Genomic DNA, 17,819 nt, shown 5'->3' with positions numbered 1-17,819 from the left:
ATTGGAAGTCTGTGCGGAACACATCCCAGAGGCACGGATGCTGCAGAGGGTTTTGGCTTTGGGGATTTGGTAAAGAAGCAACAGAGCAGTCGTACTGAGCCCCAACTTTACCAGGGATTTCCCCACAGGCTTTAGATCTGTGAACTCATCTGGGTCTTAAAACAATACAATGATGCAAGTATTATTTTCTCATTTTGTACTCTGAGGAAATTCGAACAAAAAAGGAGAGCTTGCTTGCCCAAGGTCACACGGCTAGTAAGAGACAGACTTCGGAGTGTTCAGTTTGTGACAGTCTTGGAGATCGAAAAGTAGAAACGCAGGGAGCTTCTGTGAGTGGAAAGGAAGCAGCCTCAGACGCAAGCGTGGGAAATTCCAATATTTCAGGAGTCAGGAGAGGACATGTCAGAGATTTGAATATTTTAGGAGCCAATGTGTGAAGGAAACGGACTTGGCTCAGCACGGGAGGTTGGAGACTTCCGGAGACAGTGCTGTGGCGCCCGCCCTGGGCCTCCGTGCTGGGGCTGGTGTCTGCCTTAGATGAGGCAGCAGCACCTGGGCACGGCAGGGCTGGGTTCGCAGTAGTGTTCCCAGCCGTGTTGTTCTTCCCACGACCCAGGGCAGGGCCCTCTGACTAAGGCAGCCTTTGGTGAGTGACCCCTGGAGTGTGATGCTGAGGTTCTAGACTCTTGGTCATCTGGAATGAAAGATACGGTTATGACTTAAAAATTCAGGTTATCTCCTGATTATAAAGTTGGTTACAAATCCAATTTATTCCCTGTGAGATGTTTTACTGTAACACTTAATGAGTTGGGAAAGGATTTGTTTGAAATCATAGCTCCTCTCTTCCTTCCACTAAAACAAGCTAGAGAAGCATCCAGGAAATGAAGCAGAAGACTTCCATTATATCCAGAAGATTCAAGGCTGACACGAATCTTGGTGGCTGATGATTCACAAGGGTTGTTGGTAACCCTTGCTGTTTGTAGTCATTGTTAAGGAAGCCTCCTTGGGTATTTTCCCTGGAGAAAAGTTCAACAACTCTCCCTCTCCCGCAATCTTTTATTAAACTTCATAAACTCCAGAAGACCCTATGCACCTGTTGTCAGTTCTTTATTCCAACAATCTTGTTGGGGGTGGGAAGTCCTCAGGGCCTAGCTACTCTCCTGTCTGTTACTAGTTGGAGCCACGTGTGTCATTGCCATGCCATATACCACCACATGGCTCCTCACGCTTTAATTTCTATCTCTAAAAACATCTTGCAAAACCTGACTTGAATATCTGAATCCTTTATAATGCTTAGAATAATGCTTGTTTTTTTCAATATTTCCCTTCTGTCTGAATATATTTTTAGTTTCCTCCTATTCTGTAGCAGTACTTGTGCTAAGCTCTCAGTTTAGACATTGTAAAACCACTGTGGTTATAAAATCTGCTTATATAGCTCTCTCTATAACTTGTCAATTTTATGTGTCTGTTTACTTGTTCAGCTGTCTCTCCCACACCATTGAAGACCTAAAGAAAGAGAAATTTTGTCTTTTTTTTAAAGAAAGTATTTATTTTCCTTGGAAAGGCAGAATTATAAAGAGAAGGAGAGACAGCTAGATCTTCTATCTGCTGGCTTATTCCCACAATGGCCAGAGTTGAGCTCATCTGAAGTCAGGAGCCAGAGCCTCCTCTGGATCTCCCACAGGGGTGCAAGGTTCCAAGGCACTGGGACTTCTGGAGTCTTCCCAAGTCACAAATAGAAAGGTGGATGGGAAGTGGAAAAGCCGGGATACAGATCAGCGCCCATACGGACTCCCCATGCTTGCAAGGCAAGGATTGGCCAGTTGAGCCATGGTTCCGGGCCCAATAAATGATGCTTTTTCAGTCTACCCTTGCAAACCCTGTTTGTATTTCAAGGTCAGTTCTCTTTTCATCATGAATTGCCATGGGAGGTTGGGGGTATCATACAAACATGACACCTAGACATGGAGATGGGAAGGTGTTGAGGTTTGTCCTTGGCCAAAGCTAAGCACCAAGGGATTGTTAGGTAGCTGAGTTAGGTAGTCTGAGGGATGACACATGCACCTGTAAACAGCAGGTTACTGGGAACGTAAAAGATGGAGTTTGGGGATGGAGAATAAGGGAGACTTTAAGTCAAGATGGGAACTAATGGCAGCTCTGACACAAATGGGAAGCTGAACCAATTTGGCTAGGAATGAGAGAGCCAGGGTAGGCTGTGCTAAGCAGACACTTTGCTGAGTCTGCGCCAATGAGAGTAGAGTTCCTGTGCAACCATTTTGTGCACGGGCTTCTGTGTTCTTTGGTTTCTCAGATGCTGTCAGGAAAATTCCAACTGGCTGGAATAAACACATCAGCCGAAAGCAGAATGATCAGCGCTGCAAGGGAAACTCTGATGTACTATTCTTTTAAATACTCAAAGAAGGAAAAATCTAGAAAGAAAGCAGACAGATACCATGCTTGGATCCCTAGAAAGCAGGTTACAAAGCTTATAGTAAAAGGTAAAAAAAAAAATGTAAAGTCCTTGGAGATCACTAAAAGGGAACATACTTATGAATACCAGGAAGCGAAAAAGGTGAAATGAAACACATTCCGGGCCCGGCACGATAGCGTAATGATTAAGGTCCTCGCCTTGAACGCCCCAGGATCTCATATGGGCACTGGTTCTAATCCCTGCAGCCCTGCTCCCCATCCAGCTCCCTGCTTGTGGCCTGGGAAGGCAGTTGAGGACGGCCCAAAGATTTGGGACCATGTACCAGTGAGAAACCTGGATGAGCTCTTGGCTCCTGGCTTCGGATTGGTTCAGCTCCAGCCGTTGTGGTCGCTCGCTTGGGGAGTGAATCATCGGATGGAAGATCTTCCTGTCTGTCTCTCCTCCTCTCTGTACATCTGCCTTTCCAATAAAATAAATAAATCTTAAAAAAGAAACACATTCCAACTATAAGCAGTCCAATTAAGACCAGTTTTGATCATGAAGAAAAAATGCTGGAAATTTTTCCTGTTTAGAGAGAAGTTGCATAGAAGTTGCTTATAAAAATCTACATAAAAAATGTAAGAAGGGGAATATAACTAAGTCCAGACATAAAGATGGCTTTAATTTATTCCTAAAAATCCTTCTGCAAAAAATAAATTAGAGAAAAGAAAAACAAATATGCAGAGTGAGCTGGAACTAGCAAAAGAAAAAAAAAATTCTACATTCTTAATAGAGAAAAGTAACGCCAGTCCTACTTGGTCCAGCTCTGACTCTGAAGTTGCTTTTAATAACAGAAAAACCCCAGGACGGGAGAAAACAAATGTCTTCCTTTTTATTCTGTCATTTCTTGTTCATTTCATCCCATGTTCTTTTATGCATAATAACGTCACCCTCCACAAACATTTTTTACATACACTCTTTTATTTAGTAACGTTGAATTATTTTTCCCTCATTCTTTGTGCCAAGTGGGGAACTCAAAATTCTTCATTGCATAACTTCTTTCAGGTGTTTTATTAAGACTTCTTTTCTATTCATTTGGAAGGCAGAATGGAACACAGAGTGGGAAAAACAATGAGAGAAAGAGATCTTCTATCAGCTAGTTCACTCCCCAATGGCTGCAGCACTGAGCCAGCCAGCACTGACTGAGCCAGGCCACGGCCAAACATCAGGAACTCCTGGCTCTCCCACATGGGTGGCCGTGGTCCAGGTGCTTGGTCCATCTGCGCTGGCTGCCTTCTCAGCCACATGATTAGGAAGCTAGGTCAAACACGGAGCGGACATCACTGGGCATGCGGCAACTGAATCGGCTGTGCTGTGACACTCGCCCCTCTGAGTGGGCTTCCGTAGGACTGATTTGGCAACTCTACTGCCCAGATTTCTATTCAAATTTAACGTAGTTAAAGTAAAAGGGACATTTTTCGCCCTCTAATAATAATTTCCTTCTAAAGATATTAGCAAATTGCATTTTCTCCTCTGCTGACTTCATAACGTTTTCAGTAGGAAACAGGAATATTTTGTTTAGTTTCAGAACCACATCTGCCTAGCGCTAGTCCAGTCATTCCTCCATCAAACATCCGTGGATAATGTCTGCTTCTGTGTGCAGTGCTGCTTTGGTTCTGACTCTTGAGGTTAGCTGTCTCTGGCATGATTTTAATAGTAGGTGCTTCGCTCCAGTCAACACCCAGGAATGAGAGCCTGTATAAACTTGTTCTTCTGACCTTTGCTTAGCTGCGCTTCTTTTTGACATTTTGCATTTGGAGATGCCTTGGTCTTTCCTTTTGTTTGGACCTTTGACTTTAAAAGATGTGTGGATAGATCTCTGTTTATCTCTCTGAATTTCTCTCAGCTGTCTCCATCCTTTGAGGGAGTGATGGACTTCAAAGGACCACCTCCACAGAACCCGAGAGAGGCCGCTTCGGCACCTGGTCTCCATCCGTTTGGTAAAGGAAAAATGCAGATGGCCAAAGGTTCATTGCCTTGTCTGAGGGAGGGTTGGTTTCCAAGGAACTGTGTAATGGGTGGATGCCAATTCCTGCTGAATTGTATTGTCTCTATTTGGATCACATCATTATTAAGAGTTTTATTTTCCTAACAGTTCTGCAGTCCCATAATTTGATTTTCTGGCTGAATTACAGATTGGTCACTTTCCTTAGTTAAGATCTTAATTAAGTTAAGCCTTTAATTAACATGTAAAGTTCATACGTTCATATGTTCCTGTTTCTAAGTGGATGAAGGATGCCTACTCCACAGGTGGTTTCCCCCTTTAGAGTCTGTGTTCTCTGGAAGAACTCAAAGTTCTTGGAAAATCTCTGGGAATTTATCACTTGTTGATTACTTCTTATATTTATATGTAAGACTCTGAAACAATATCATTATTGTCTTTCATTTAAAGGATGAAAAGTAAGTGCGGATTCAATTGAAAGAAACAGATAAACATAGTTAAACTCCCGGTATGGTTTCTATTTATATTTGAGATCTGGGGGTGGGGATCTGTATCTAGATTTGCATTAAAAAAAAGAAAAGGCCAATCAATCAAAGAAAAAAAAAGGTTAGGGTTTGGCTAGAAGGTTTTCTCTGTGTTGGGATCCTATGCTCTTTGCTCTACTTTCATTGTGTCCAAGTCATCATAAAAGTGACAAAATGTCCCTTGAAATAGGGAGGAGTTTGAGAGAGAATTGAGAGAAATAGAGGCACTTGTGCAGAGACCTGGTCATTTGTCCCTAAACATAGTTCCTTGTAGATAATGGACAAAAATAGAACGGATGGTGGTCAGAAAAGAAACAAGGTTGCAGAAATGCTTTATCTTGAAAATGTCAGCCCTCCCTGACTAATCTTGAAACAACTTGGGAAAGAAAGTTTAAACAAGCTACTTTGCAGTTCACCAGCCCTTTTCCAGTTTGTAGCTAGATTCTGGTCTTTGCCTGAACATTTTCAGGTTCAGGATTGTCACAGCCAGGCTTCCTGCTTCTGGCACTGGCCAGGAGAGAGGGGACTGAGAGCCGGCGTGGTGCCCTGGCCTTGATCCGTCTCCCTTCTCATCTCCATCCCTCCCTCCGCTTGAAAGTCTCCTGCTGAGAACAGCACTTGGGCATACACCAGGGATCAGCTGGTGCTAAACAACATTAGCACCAGAGATGGAGAGACCACTGAACTTCACAACCAAATAAACTTGAGAAACATCAACTTCCCGGAAGTTTGCTCTCATAACCACCTCTAAAGTTTTCTTTTTCTTTCTTTTTTTTTTTTTTTTGCATCAAAAGAACAAACGGAACAAAAAAGTGCAAATGCCAAATCAAACAAAACCCTCAGTGTTAAACTTATTTGGAACTTGTGGAATTAAATTTGCGTTTTTCAAAAGAATCCAAATGCGCCTTTAAAAAAAGTAACCCATTTTTCCCCGATATTTTTCCCCATGATGACAACTGGTAATAAATATTCTTTTCCCCAACCTACTCTCATTTGGGATTACAACTACTAGTTGGAGAGAAGCTTACTTTGACTTGTAGTTTAGAGAGAAAGATCTCAGTTATTGCAGGTGGGTTGCAGGTAGAAATAACAAAAGAAACCTTTCAACAAGAGGCTCAAGCAAGGAAGAGGAGAGATGCGGAAAGCTTCGAGAGCCTTTCTAGAATTCTATAAGGATCCCCTGCGTCACCCCCTACAAAGAGCTGAGTCCAGAAAAGAGATTTGAGAAACGTGGTAATAATTTCAGCTCATTTAGTCTCTTCTAGCACAAATAAAATCCAGATCTCAGACACACAAGGGTTCCTCATCAAACCATGGCTGGTTTACGGTCTCCTTTTGCTTTGGCATCTCCACATTCACGGTCAGGATGCAAGACTCACAGGGCGAAAGCTGTGCAGGCATTGTACACAGTCCAGGCACATGACCCGCAGGCACGGAACATCCCTTTTAGTTTATGCGTTTATTTGAAAGAGTTACAGACACGAGAGAATAGACAGGTGCCGATGATGGACTCACTCCGCAGGCGACTGCTGTGTTTCAGGTCTAAAGCCAGGATTCATGTCCTTTATCAGGTCTCCCCTGCAGGTGGCAGGGTCCGAGTGCTTGGGTCCAATCTGCTGCTGCTTTTCCCAGACTGAATAAGAACGTGGAACAAGCTAGACTGCAGTTGGTGTCCATAGGAGATGCTGTCTTACCACAGGGTTGACCCCAAGGTCCTGGACATATTAACCATGTGTACCAGTTGTTTATTGCGCCATCAAGAGTATTCATCCCTTCTCATGGAAACTGTAAGCGCAATAACCAAACCAGCCTTGTGTAATTCTCGGTCCTTCTTGTCCAGTCTTCGTCCTTTGCCCCCAAACCTCCTCTCTTTGAAGATCTTTCTTTCTAGTCTGTCAAACCTCCACTCAGCCACTGCCTCAAACCATCACAGTTCCCTTTCTCCTGCCATCACAGGGTATGTGAGACTGAGGAATATTTAAAAGAAAGCAACATATTCAGGCTTATGGCTTAGGAGCAAGTTCGATGGCAGGTGGCTGCATCTGGGGAGGGTCTTGTGCTGCTCTACTTCATAGCAGAAAACAGAAGAGCAAGCTGGCAAGTGTGGGAACCCCAAAATCCTAGGGCCAGACCTGCCTTATAACGCCTGGCTCCCTGGTCACTTCTTAAAGTTACCGCCACAATGGAATTCAGATTTCATAAGACTGTGACAACCACAGACACTTGGACCATAGGCTGGGGGAGAATGCCTCCGTGAAGTAGATTCCCTCAAGTGACTCTACTCCACTCCACTAGCTCACGGGTGTGTGTGTGTGTGGGGGGGGTCCTTCTTTTCCTCTCCTCCATCAGAGGGAAGTAGCAGGTGAAGGCTCCAGTTCCTGCTGCTCATGGGAAAGACCTGGATTGAGTTCCAACCTTTGCTTTTGCTCCATCCAGGGCTGTTGTAAGTATCTGGGAGGTGAACCAGCAGACGGGAAATCTTTCTCCTCTCTCTCTCTGTCTCTCTGTCTCTGTGTCTTCAGTGGAAGCACTCAGGACATTGACATTCTTGTTCGAGGGTGCAAAGTAGGATGATACAGCCCTGTCAAACACTGAAGCCAGCGCTAAGGGGGCGTTTTGGTGGAACAGCCTTTGTTTGCCTTGGTTCTGCGTGTGTGAGGGGCTGTTTTCTTGAGGAGCATCAATATGAGTTTTAATGTGGGATGTTTGAAGCTGTTTCCTAAGCAGAGGGCAGTGAACTAAATTAGGGTTTAGTTCTCACCGCAAGAAGGCATCATCTTGCAGTGGATGGAATAGCGTTCTCTGAGAGTGGGGAGTGCGCTGCAGTTGGCTGCGGTAGAACACGCGTGGGCATTTTAATTTTTCACAGTGGATAATAACTGAATGTTTGACGCACGAAAACCATGATTTCATGTGTATTGTCTGATCGTGCAAACCGCGACTTCGTGTGCATTGTTGCTTAAGATTGCAGTGATCTAGAATTTTCTTAGAGCTATTCAAACCTAAGACAAAACTAAGTACAAACACGCAGGTGCCACAACAATGTGACACAACTTAGCACGGGGGCCTGTGGGTGACTGCCTTGGCTGACGCTGAACTAGATGTGTTCTTGCAAACTCGCCGCTCACTGCCTGGCAGCCTATGGACACACGGCGAGGAAACAGAGTTGCATAAACAATGCTTCGAAAATGCATGAGATGCATTCGGGTTCACCACGATTGTGTTTCCTGCCAGAAATCAACCATTTCTTTTCAAGCTCCAGGGAAAAATCCTGTTTGTTGTGCCCTTTGGGGCATGTGTAGCATGCACGTGACAGGCATAATGACTGTGCCGCATGGTTTCTCTGCAGATCGCCACACATGGTGGGAATGTGGGGCAGGCACGAGCCGGGACTGAGTCAGGCCCCACCAGCGTGCACAGCTTCACCATGCCTTCCAGAACCGCGCCCCTCCCCCGCTCTCCGTGCCGCTGTTAAGCAAATCTGGTGGCTATTGTCTTCACTGAGCTGAATGTAACATCTCACATCAAATTCATTGGCTTGGCCAAGTCCCAAACGCTATGACGCAGAAGTTGACAAAAGAGCCAAGGAAGGAGTACTAAAAGCAGTACACTTTGCTACTGTGTTGTATCTGTATTTGGGGCTCAGGCGGTATTATTTATAGATATCTATTAATACATGGTCAAGAGATACAGAAAAGAAACGTGTAAAAGCCAGCTTTATCAAATAGTTTGCTGCAACAACAGCAATAAGGAGCTGTTCCACCAGGGGAAGAAGCCATCTTCTTCGTCGCATCCGTCCCTTCCTGTCCCCATCTTGCAGGTGGCTTTTCTGAGGTCCAGGCTGCAAAGATGACTTTGAGAGCTGGGGTTGTGCAGATACCTACAAGGTCATCAAACCAGCCCACTATTCCTCTGCCCAGATCTTTGTATCTCTGTTTCTCCCACCTCCCACCCCCCTCTCCAGTGAGTGTCTGCAGCACCAGAAAGCTGGGAGCCCCCAGCTGGTAAAATGGGTTTGTCGGGGTTCTGCGCCCTCCCCTTGATTTTTGAGAAAACTGGCTGCCTGGCAAGTGCTGTAGCTGCCTTCTCCCAGCTTGCTCAGGATTTGTTCTTCCCTCACAACGAGGGAAAGGAGGCTGCAGCCTCGGGGGTCGGGTGGTTGGAGAGAGAGAGGCAGACCAGGCCCTTCCTGCCCCTCTGCTCCAAAGAGACACAAAACACATGCCCACGGGAGCGCACATGCCACCAGATGGGGGCACGGTTCCTGCTTGGGATCATGGTATCCTCCCCTTCTACCCTACACCCACTGCCACTCCAACCTGTCCTCCCCAACCAGGTGTGTGAAATCCTGCCTTGGCTTCCACTGAAGCTGCAGAGCGCCCAGCTGGGTGCGGATGGTTGCCCACATTCTGTGAGGTTTAATCCAAAGACACTCAGGGGATGGCACACTGAGGAGAGGGGACGCCCGCCTGGCCAGCTGGTGGGAAAGCCTTTGGGCAGCTCCCCTGCTGCAGGAGTGCGGTGGGGCGGGGAGAGGGGCATCCAAACAGCAGGAAGGCCCCCATTGTGTGTGTGAGGGGGGCCACTGGAGTTGGTTTTCAGGGGTACCAGGGCTTGGTCAAATTTGCTTGGTAGTTGGGCCTGGTGTGATAGCCTAGTGGCTAAAGTCTTCTATTTGCGCATGGGAATTCCATCTAGGTGCTGGTTCGTTCGCTCCAGCCATTGTGGACCACTTGGGGAGTGAAGCTGTCTCTCCTTCTCTCCCAAGCCGGCAGGGGCAGGGGTGGCCTCCCAGGCCCTCAGGGCTAAGGTGAGGTAAGCTTCCTGTGGAGGCGTGGAGCTCCAGCCCAGCCCTCCCCAGCAGGAGTGGCCATGACTTTCAAGGGGGAGCCCAGCTGGTTAGGTGCCTGGTGTGATTGCCAAGGAGGGCCTGAGGGCTGCGATCAAACCTGTGTTATGTGGGGAAGGAGTGGTCCCTGGGATGGCTCTTGGAAATGGCCCCTTGCTGTCGGACACTGGAGGGGATGGGAGGAAGTGTGCTCCCAGGTGCAGTCCCCCCCACCCCCAGGCAAAAGCTTGCTGGATGATTTCGTTCCTCTGCCTGCCCCCTTCACTCCCTGCAGGGGCAAGAGGTCGTTTTCTCCTTGGGACCTTGGCGTCACTCCCCACCCCCTGTGCTTATGCGCCAAGTGCCTCAGTTTTCTCACCCGGAGAATGGGGCTGCTTGAACAACACCAACGACGACCCGTTTTGTTTGGCTTTGTTTTGTTTGCTTTCTCTCACGGTGGTGGCATGTTGTAACCTGCGCCCTGCTGTCTGTCCCGTGGGCACCTCCGGGACTATGTCAAGGTTAAACAGACACAGGGAATTGCTTTGAGAATGTCAACACCTTATTAAATGAGAGACATTATCGGAGTCCTTATTCAGCACGCGGTATTTCCTCCTGCCTGATGCTATCCACCTCATCCTTGTGGCTGCGGGAGGAAGCTGGGGGAGTGATGCATGGGGGAGGACAAAACTCAGAAACGAGGTCCCCGTGGGAGCCATGGTGGTGGTGGGGGGTGTCCTGAGGTGCACGCTCCTTCCCTGGGCTGAGCGCCCTGCCCTGCCCTCCCTCGTTCCCCGTGGCAGGTTGGGGTCGGAATAGCCAAGGAAAAAGCACTTTTTGTCCCGTAATGAAGCAGCGGCCCTCGCGGCTCTTTCCCGCCCCCTGGCGTCCCTCTTGTGCCATTTTCCTAAGAGTTGCGCTGCGCGGGGCGGGAGAAGGCGAGTTCTGGACTTTCACGTGAGCGGTAATAAAAAACAAAACAGAAAAAAAAAAACTTAACTTTGATTTCTTTTAAGCTCCCCTTCCTTACCCATGTTTCCTCGATCTGTCTCACCGTCGACGCACAAGAACTTTATTGAAAAGGAGCTTGAAGGGAGAAGACACAATAAAAAGCACCTGGCACAACCAGAATCATTGGACAGGGGCCAGGGGCAGCGGGCAGGGGTCGGGGCAGCGGGCAGTGGGCAGGGGCAGGGGGCAGGGGGCGGGGAGGCAACAAGGAGAGCGTCCCCGTGTTTGTGGGAGACTAAGAAACCCAAGAGACATAAAAGGGAAAATGAAGTGAACAACAATGAGAAAAAAAAAAATCTCCCTGCACTCAACAATACAATCTATTTAAACCGTGGCTCATACTTTTCATACCAATCGTATGACTTTTTCTGTAGTGCCTCTTCTGATTCTTGGACTCTGGGGCTGGCAGCTTGCAAAAAGGGGAAGCAGACGGCAGCGCCGCACGGGCAGGCTTACCAAAGGTCTCCAATGGGTATTTTCCTTCTCTGAGCCCGCCCCCGAATTGTCAGACGGCGGGCGTCTGCCTCTGAAGTTGCACTGATTTCCTCTCGGGCCCGGCCTTATCTCCGGCTGCACGTTGCCTGTTGGTGACTAATAACACAATAACATTGTCTGGGGCTGGAATAAAGTTGGAGCTGTTTACCCCCACTCTATAGGGGCTCAATATAAAAAGGCGGCCGCGAGCTGTCCCAGCCAGACGCGCTCTGCAGCCGCGCCGCGTCCCTGGCTCCTCGCTGCGCCCCCGCGCCCCGCGTGCGCCCGCGCCTCGCTCCCGCACCGGGCCCTGCGCTCGCCGCCAGTGGACCCTTCCTCGGGCAGCAGCTGGACCTACGGAGATCCGAACAACCAGCAAGCGCGTGGAAGGCGCTGACGCTAGTTTTCTTCTTCTTTTTTATTTTTTTCCTTCAATCAGTTTGCAGGAGAAGATTTTTTTTCTCTCTCTCTCTCTCTTTTTTTGGAACCCTTTTCCAGAATGGATTATTTCTCCGTGATTTTCTCTCTACTGTTGCTGGCTTGCCAAGGAGCTCCCGAAGCAGGTAGGCACGCGGACTTGCAAACCTCGGCGAAGGTTCCTGCCTGCTTGGCCGCTGCATGCGCTTCTCGCTTCTCGCTTCTGTTTTCCTCCCCTTATTTTTATTACTGCAGCTTAGATAGCAAGTGTCTGGCAAGGGCTGCTCGAAGCTCCCGAGTGTTCTAGCGAACAGAAAAGAAAATTCCTCTGCGAAATACAGCATAACATTAAAAACGGCTTCTCATTTCTAAGTTGCTATTGCATGGTGCATTTTCTTGCTTTTTTTCCTTTTTTTTTTTTTTTTAAATAAGACTTAAAAAAGAGTATGGACCAGACATAATGTGGTCAAGTGTGTATTCGCCACATAGGTGCTCATGCGGGCACCTAGAGCAAATATGAACTTATGCCCCATTCACTGTTTTAACTGCGATAACGTGTGCTGTATTTAAACATTCCAGCACGAAGCCATGGCATTTTCTTCCAGCCATTCAAGCAATATATAAGCAGTAAAAAGCTGCTTACTGAACAACGGTGTGTTGAGTAAGCACTCCCCGCCCCCGCCACGCAGTTTCGGGGTGAAGCAGATGTTTTCCTTAAACTTTGTCATTATTGACTTTTGTTTCCTTGTGACAGGTTTTTGGCACTCAAAACAGTGTGAGCTCTATGTGTGATTATGTTCACCTGTCCTGGGACCATTCTTGGCAGCTTAGGGACTGTGGCAGCCTCAGTGCCTTGGCTGAGCCCTTCCCTCCCCGCTCCCCATTTTTTTAGGGTCACTGCACTTTTTTTTTTTTTTTTTTGAGGAGGGGGTGTTTTATTTATGACCCCGGTGAGAGAGAAAAGATGTCAAAGGGATGGATGTGTGTCTGGTCATTGGAAATGTTCGGAATTGGGTCAGAAAAACCTCTTCGCTGAATTGCCAGTGGGGAGGGGGTGGCTGTGGAGCCCACACAAGCGCCGGGGTGGGTGGGCAGCCCAGAAGCCTCTAGCGCTTGTGGCAGGTGACTGTAGCTGGTTTCTGCAGCTGCCTGCTTCGCTCGCACCTTTTGAAACCTTTGCCTCCACCCTCGCCCCCCTCGTTCCTGCATCCCTTCCCCACACGCTACTGCCCTGTACTTTCCAGAGGCATCCAGAGGATGCCGCCTGCGCTACCCCAGCCCCTACACAAGCCACGGATTCGCTCATCCTGGGTGGGGAAGCAGCTCTTGCACTAGCAATAAGCAGTACAATGTATTGATTCTCAGTCATCAGTCCATTTTAAACCACTGCGGGCTGTGCCATCCCACCAAGATCCAAGGGAAGGCCAGCGCTGCCCCAGCTGGCACTGTCGCCTTGCGGGCTGCTCCAAGATGTTTGTCTCTTCTGCGTCTGTGTCATCTTAGAGTGGAGAAGCCAGCACGTGGTAGAGTGAAGTCATGTTAAAGAAGGGGGAAAAAAAAAGCAGAGAGCCCTCTTTCACCACCCTTGCTGCAAAGCGCAGGTGCTGGGCATCCCCAGTGTTTAACAGCTCAGCCAGATCTGGTGTCAGTCCTGGGAACCCCGTATGGCTCTAGAAGACTCTCCTGAAGTCCTAGAGCCCCTGGAGGACTCCCCTGGACCCCTGGAGGACTCCCCTACTCATCTGCTACTTCTCTCCGCAGTGGCCTTGGGCACCGAGGAGCTCAGCACAGGAACTGAAAACCCTGGGGCCAAGCCCCCTTCCAGTGCGCCCTGGAGGCCTCACCGCTCCAAGCGCTGCTCCTGCTCCTCTCTGATGGACAAGGAGTGTGTCTACTTCTGCCACCTGGACATCATCTGGGTCAACACTCCCGGGTGAGTTTCTAGAGGGCGTCTGACTCCAGTGGCTCCTTAGCTTGGCCAGGAGCGCTTGCCTGGCATTGTGAGGGGGGCCTTCCGTGTCCTGGGGAGGGTCTTCTGAGACCCTATGACTGAAGAGCCTCCTTAAGAAGTGGGGCAGAAAGTATCGTGGATGGGTGGGGAGGTGTCTCTGCACTATTTTAAGCAGAAGTTTTAAATGAGGGGGCTTAGAGGAAGCTCTGTGAGGCTGGTGGGGAAGGCTCGGGGTGTTGGGTAGCTTGGTCCAATCTGACAAGGGCAGAAGGGTACCCCGAGGTAGGATCCAGTCCCTTCCCTTTCCTTCCCAGGGGAGTAGGGCCTCAGATGTGAAGGCCACCTGTGCAGACAGGGGGCGATGGTAGAGCCAGGATCAAAGCCTGGAGTCTGTCACCTTATTGTTCCCTGAAAAAGCTCCTGTCCAGGCAGCAGGGGACACACAGGCTGTGGGTTCCTTTCCCACCCACCTTTGAGTAATGGCAACTCCTTCTCTAAACGCCCCCTGCAGATGTGGTCTGGAACAGAAACACTTTGATGGGTCTGCTGTGTCCCATTATGGCAAAGAACAACCCAAGTCCAAATTCAATCTGTTCAGATCCGAGAGAGCCAACCCCCTCAGAGCCCTGATTGTAATGAAATAATATCACCAGGAACTTGGCTTGTTCTTATAAGGGAGAATCCAAGGAGTCACCTTAGGAAGTATCGGAAAGCAAAACGCTATTAGGAGATGAGATGGAGTCTCATTGACTTACAAGATTTGGGTCTTCTTTCTGGTTGGGCACAGGAGGAGAAGGACGTGTATTCCTAACTGTGGCCCCGCTCTATTGTCCCAAGTACTGTGTGATGAGCTCTGTGTGTGCCGGAAGGAATATACCGACCCTGAAGAACGTGGCATTTTAAAGACTATTAATGATGCTAACATATTTTATTCTTCTTTTGCCATAATAGGCACATCGTCCCGTATGGACTTGGAAGCCCATCCAGGTCCAAGCGATCCTTGAAGGATTTATTCCCTACCAGGGCAGCATACCATAAGAATAGATGCCAGTGTGCTAGCCAAAGAGACAAGAAGTGCTGGACTTTTTGCCAAGCAGGAAAAGAACTCAGGTGAGTAGGGAGCGGGCACACCTTAGCTTCTCAATCCAGGTTCTAGCCTCCTGACCTCTTTTCTGTCAGGAGACTGTGTCCTTGTCTGAGAAGAGACAGCGAGAGTAGTAGGTGTTGGGGGAAGGTCAAGCTGAGGATTCCATTGCTGAAGTGCTTTTTGCTGTGTGTTTTAACAGAGCCCAAGACACCATGGAGAAAATCAGGGATGACCATAAGAAAGGAAAAGACTGTGCCACGCTTGGAAGGAAGTGCATACTTCAGAAGCTGGTGGAAGGAAGAAAAATAAGAAGGTGAGTGGCTCAGACTTGGGCACCGTGGCCTTTCTGCCTGCAAACTGCTGAGCCAGGAGGCAGAAGGCCTTCAAAAGAACCACAAAATGGATCTTGATAGTCAGTCGAGGGAAGAAAGCAGAGGAGTCCCTGTTGGACATTTTCATGTTGCTCCTGGAACTTGGGCATGAACCCTCTGTCAACATGTGGCGTATCCAAACAAGATGTATCAGAGACGCCTCTGTTCCGCGAGCCCATTCAGATGAGGCCTCTTGGGGTCAACGTGTTTCGTTCTTTCCTCGTGCAGTGAGAAACTACTTCGGGGAGGGGACATTTAAAAACAAAAACACAAAGAAAAACACAAGAACAAACCCGGAGTGCCTTACATAATGGAAGGTCTTTAAAAACCAGCAGTTATTGAAATAGCCAAAGGGAAAATGAAGTCATTAGGCAAGGTTGATGAGAGTTTAGAACATTCCGTCTTTCAGGTTTATTTATTAATTTTTTTTTAAATTTCGGGAATGCATTTGATGGTGAGCCTATGTCATTGCAAAGACTCTCTGAGCTTATAGTCAGCCACAGGTGGGACAGGGACCGGCTGTGTTAGGTGCCACCATGGGGATGCTACGAACAGCTCCACCATAAACTTTTGGGAGGAGGAATTCCATGCTCAGATCTGTCACGTGTTCCACATTTTCCTACCTGTATCTATGGGAACTATGCCTAGAAATCTGGGAGTGAAGCATTGCATGTCCCGAGTGTCCCGAGCCCAGGCTTGGCACTAACGGGTGGCTTCTGAGTGGTTCCCTGCCACGTTGTGGGATAGCCTCGGCCAGCATCCTTTTGAACCTGTTGGCTGCACTTCCACTTTTGTGATCTCAGGTCACTGGTTCTCCCATGAATCATTTTTGTGTTAGATCTGGAAACTACTGCCTTTTTGTATTATGTCAATTATTACATCAACATTGTATTTCTTACTTCTTCCAGAAAAAATAATTGTGGAAAAAACTACCATCCCCCCCCTTTTTTAACACTTGGATGAGGTGTTAGCTCTGGGCCTACCTGTATGCCTCCTCTCTGTTTTCAATCATGTTTTCCACATCTGATTTCTCATGTTGCTAAGGAGATGTATATGGCTAGTTGAAACCTGTACTGACTGTGTCCACACAGAATTCCATGACTGTTGAGGTCGGGATTGCTTACAGAGAAAGCTAGAACAGCTTTATGGTTTATTTTAAGGTTGCATTTGGGGTTCAGTTCCTCTTACATGTAACCACATGACCCTCACCACCTCTGTTCAAAGTCTAAGGGACAGGCTTTGTTTTCACAATAGTAATAGGTACCCTTTGTGATTAAAAAAAAAAAAAGTTCAGGGACAGATTTCGGTTTGTTTGTGTCAGATTTTAATGTCAGATGTTTCTTTAGTGAGAAGTGAATTCCAAGTAACGTGTGTGTCTTCTCTTGTCTCGTGTGCGTAGGTTGGAGGCGATTGGCAACAGCGTCAAGACGTCCTTCCGTGCTGCCAAGCTGAAAGCTCAACTCTACAGGCAGCACAAAGTCACCCACAACCGAACCCATTGATGACCGACTTCCTGTCTGAGGCCAGCGCCTGCTAGAGAGCCACGTGGCTGACTCTGCCCTCGCTCTTTCTCTCCATCTCTCTCTACACTCACTGGCTGGAATCAGAGCTGGCCAAGTCTCCATGCCAGACCACTTCTTCCAGACTGGCAGAGGATCAGCGTCCTTGCTCTGAACATTCCGAGACTGGCTGAGGAATCTCCCCTGCCTGTCTGCCTTGGCTTCCTTCAGTGGGAACCGCTCTGGTCTCTCGGGGACAGTAGACCTGCCGGAAGGCACAGAGACACAGTGATGTTGGAGTTGGTGTGGTGTCCTATACGAGGAAGCCTAGGTCGTGGGAGGGTGGCATTTCTGCAGAAGGTCCTAAGGGAGTGAGCATATGTGTGTGTGTGTGTGTGTGTGTGTGTGTCAGGCACCTGGCACATTTCAGGGAGAACCACCAAAAGTCCACCCAAAGATTTACGAAAGAATGCACAAGCGGAAAATACACTCAAATGGACATTCAACTGAAAAAAAAAACAAAGACTTCTTATTTTTTTTTTTGGATTCATAAAATGCAGAACTGAAACTGTTACTACTGTCAAGCAGGATGTTTCATGAATATGAGTCTACCTCACCTCTGTTGCACTCAAGATTGGCTCCCCAAACTCCTGCCCTCATCCCCAGCCCCACCTTTAGGCTGCCTGCTCCCACTGGCCAGTCAGTGGGAGGTTTCACATTCTCTTGGCCATCTAACAGCTTCCACCCATCAGAAAAAAAAAAAATCCTGATTCCAGAGATTCCCTTACCTAGATTTTTGAAAAAAAAAAAAAAAAAGATGTAGGGTTGTTCGCGAAAGATATTGAAAAGTACATGTTGGTTATGCTTCAAAGCAGTAAAACTATTTTCCTTTATATAACCGGGTAATGGAAGAGGTTGGATTGAATTTTGATGTACTTATTTTTTTATAAATATTTATATTCGAACAATTTATTCCTTATATTTACCATGTTAAATATGTCTGGGCAGGCCATATTGGTCCATGTATTTTTTAAAGGTATTTCTGAATGAAATTGAGAAAATGCTTTGTTTTTGCCTGTCAAGGTAATGACTTTAGAAAATAAAATATTTGTGTCCCTACTCTATTCTGATTTTTGAATCATTTCTGAAATTTCGTGAAGGAGTGGAGGGCTTCATACAGATGTGGCAGAAGGACTATTCTAGGTCAACCCAAAACAAACACCATTAATGTAGATCTTTAATGTG

General features: G+C 47.6%; 1 protein-coding gene across 2 annotated transcripts; it reads left to right on the top strand.

Annotated features, from left to right (window-relative positions):
* The first annotated feature begins 11,537 nt into the window (after positions 1 to 11,537).
* EDN1 (endothelin 1) lies at positions 11,538 to 16,631 on the top strand. 2 transcript variants are annotated; one of them, XM_004598801.2, is made up of 5 exons: positions 11,538 to 11,812; positions 13,428 to 13,599; positions 14,569 to 14,727; positions 14,904 to 15,017; positions 16,475 to 16,631. In XM_004598801.2, the coding sequence occupies exons 1-5, from the start codon at positions 11,749 to 11,751 to the stop codon at positions 16,575 to 16,577; spliced, it is 612 nt and encodes a 203-aa protein (XP_004598858.2). In that variant the 5' UTR covers positions 11,538 to 11,748; the 3' UTR covers positions 16,578 to 16,631. The 2 variants fall into 2 exon arrangements, with proteins under 2 accessions (XP_004598858.2, XP_058528653.1); XM_058672670.1 differs by lacking the exon at positions 11,538 to 11,812 and adding an exon at positions 13,035 to 13,283.
* The last annotated feature ends 1,188 nt before the right edge of the window (positions 16,632 to 17,819 follow it).

The sequence above is a fragment of the Ochotona princeps genome, chromosome 1 (genome assembly GCF_030435755.1).
Source record: "Ochotona princeps isolate mOchPri1 chromosome 1, mOchPri1.hap1, whole genome shotgun sequence".
NCBI classification, from domain to species: domain Eukaryota; kingdom Metazoa; phylum Chordata; class Mammalia; order Lagomorpha; family Ochotonidae; genus Ochotona; species Ochotona princeps.
The sequence above is the reverse complement of the archived record's forward strand: the minus strand, read 5'-3'. Positions and strand labels throughout refer to the sequence as shown.

Coding starts and splice junctions, on each gene's coding strand:
- EDN1 (XM_004598801.2), top strand. CDS start 11,749: ATGGATTATTTCTCCGTGATTTTCTCTCTACTGTTGCTGGCTTGCCAA. Junction 13,600..14,568: donor ATCTGGGTCAACACTCCCGG/GTGAGTTTCTAG, acceptor TTGCCATAATAG/GCACATCGTCCCGTATGGAC. Junction 15,018..16,474: donor GAAGGAAGAAAAATAAGAAG/GTGAGTGGCTCA, acceptor TCGTGTGCGTAG/GTTGGAGGCGATTGGCAACA.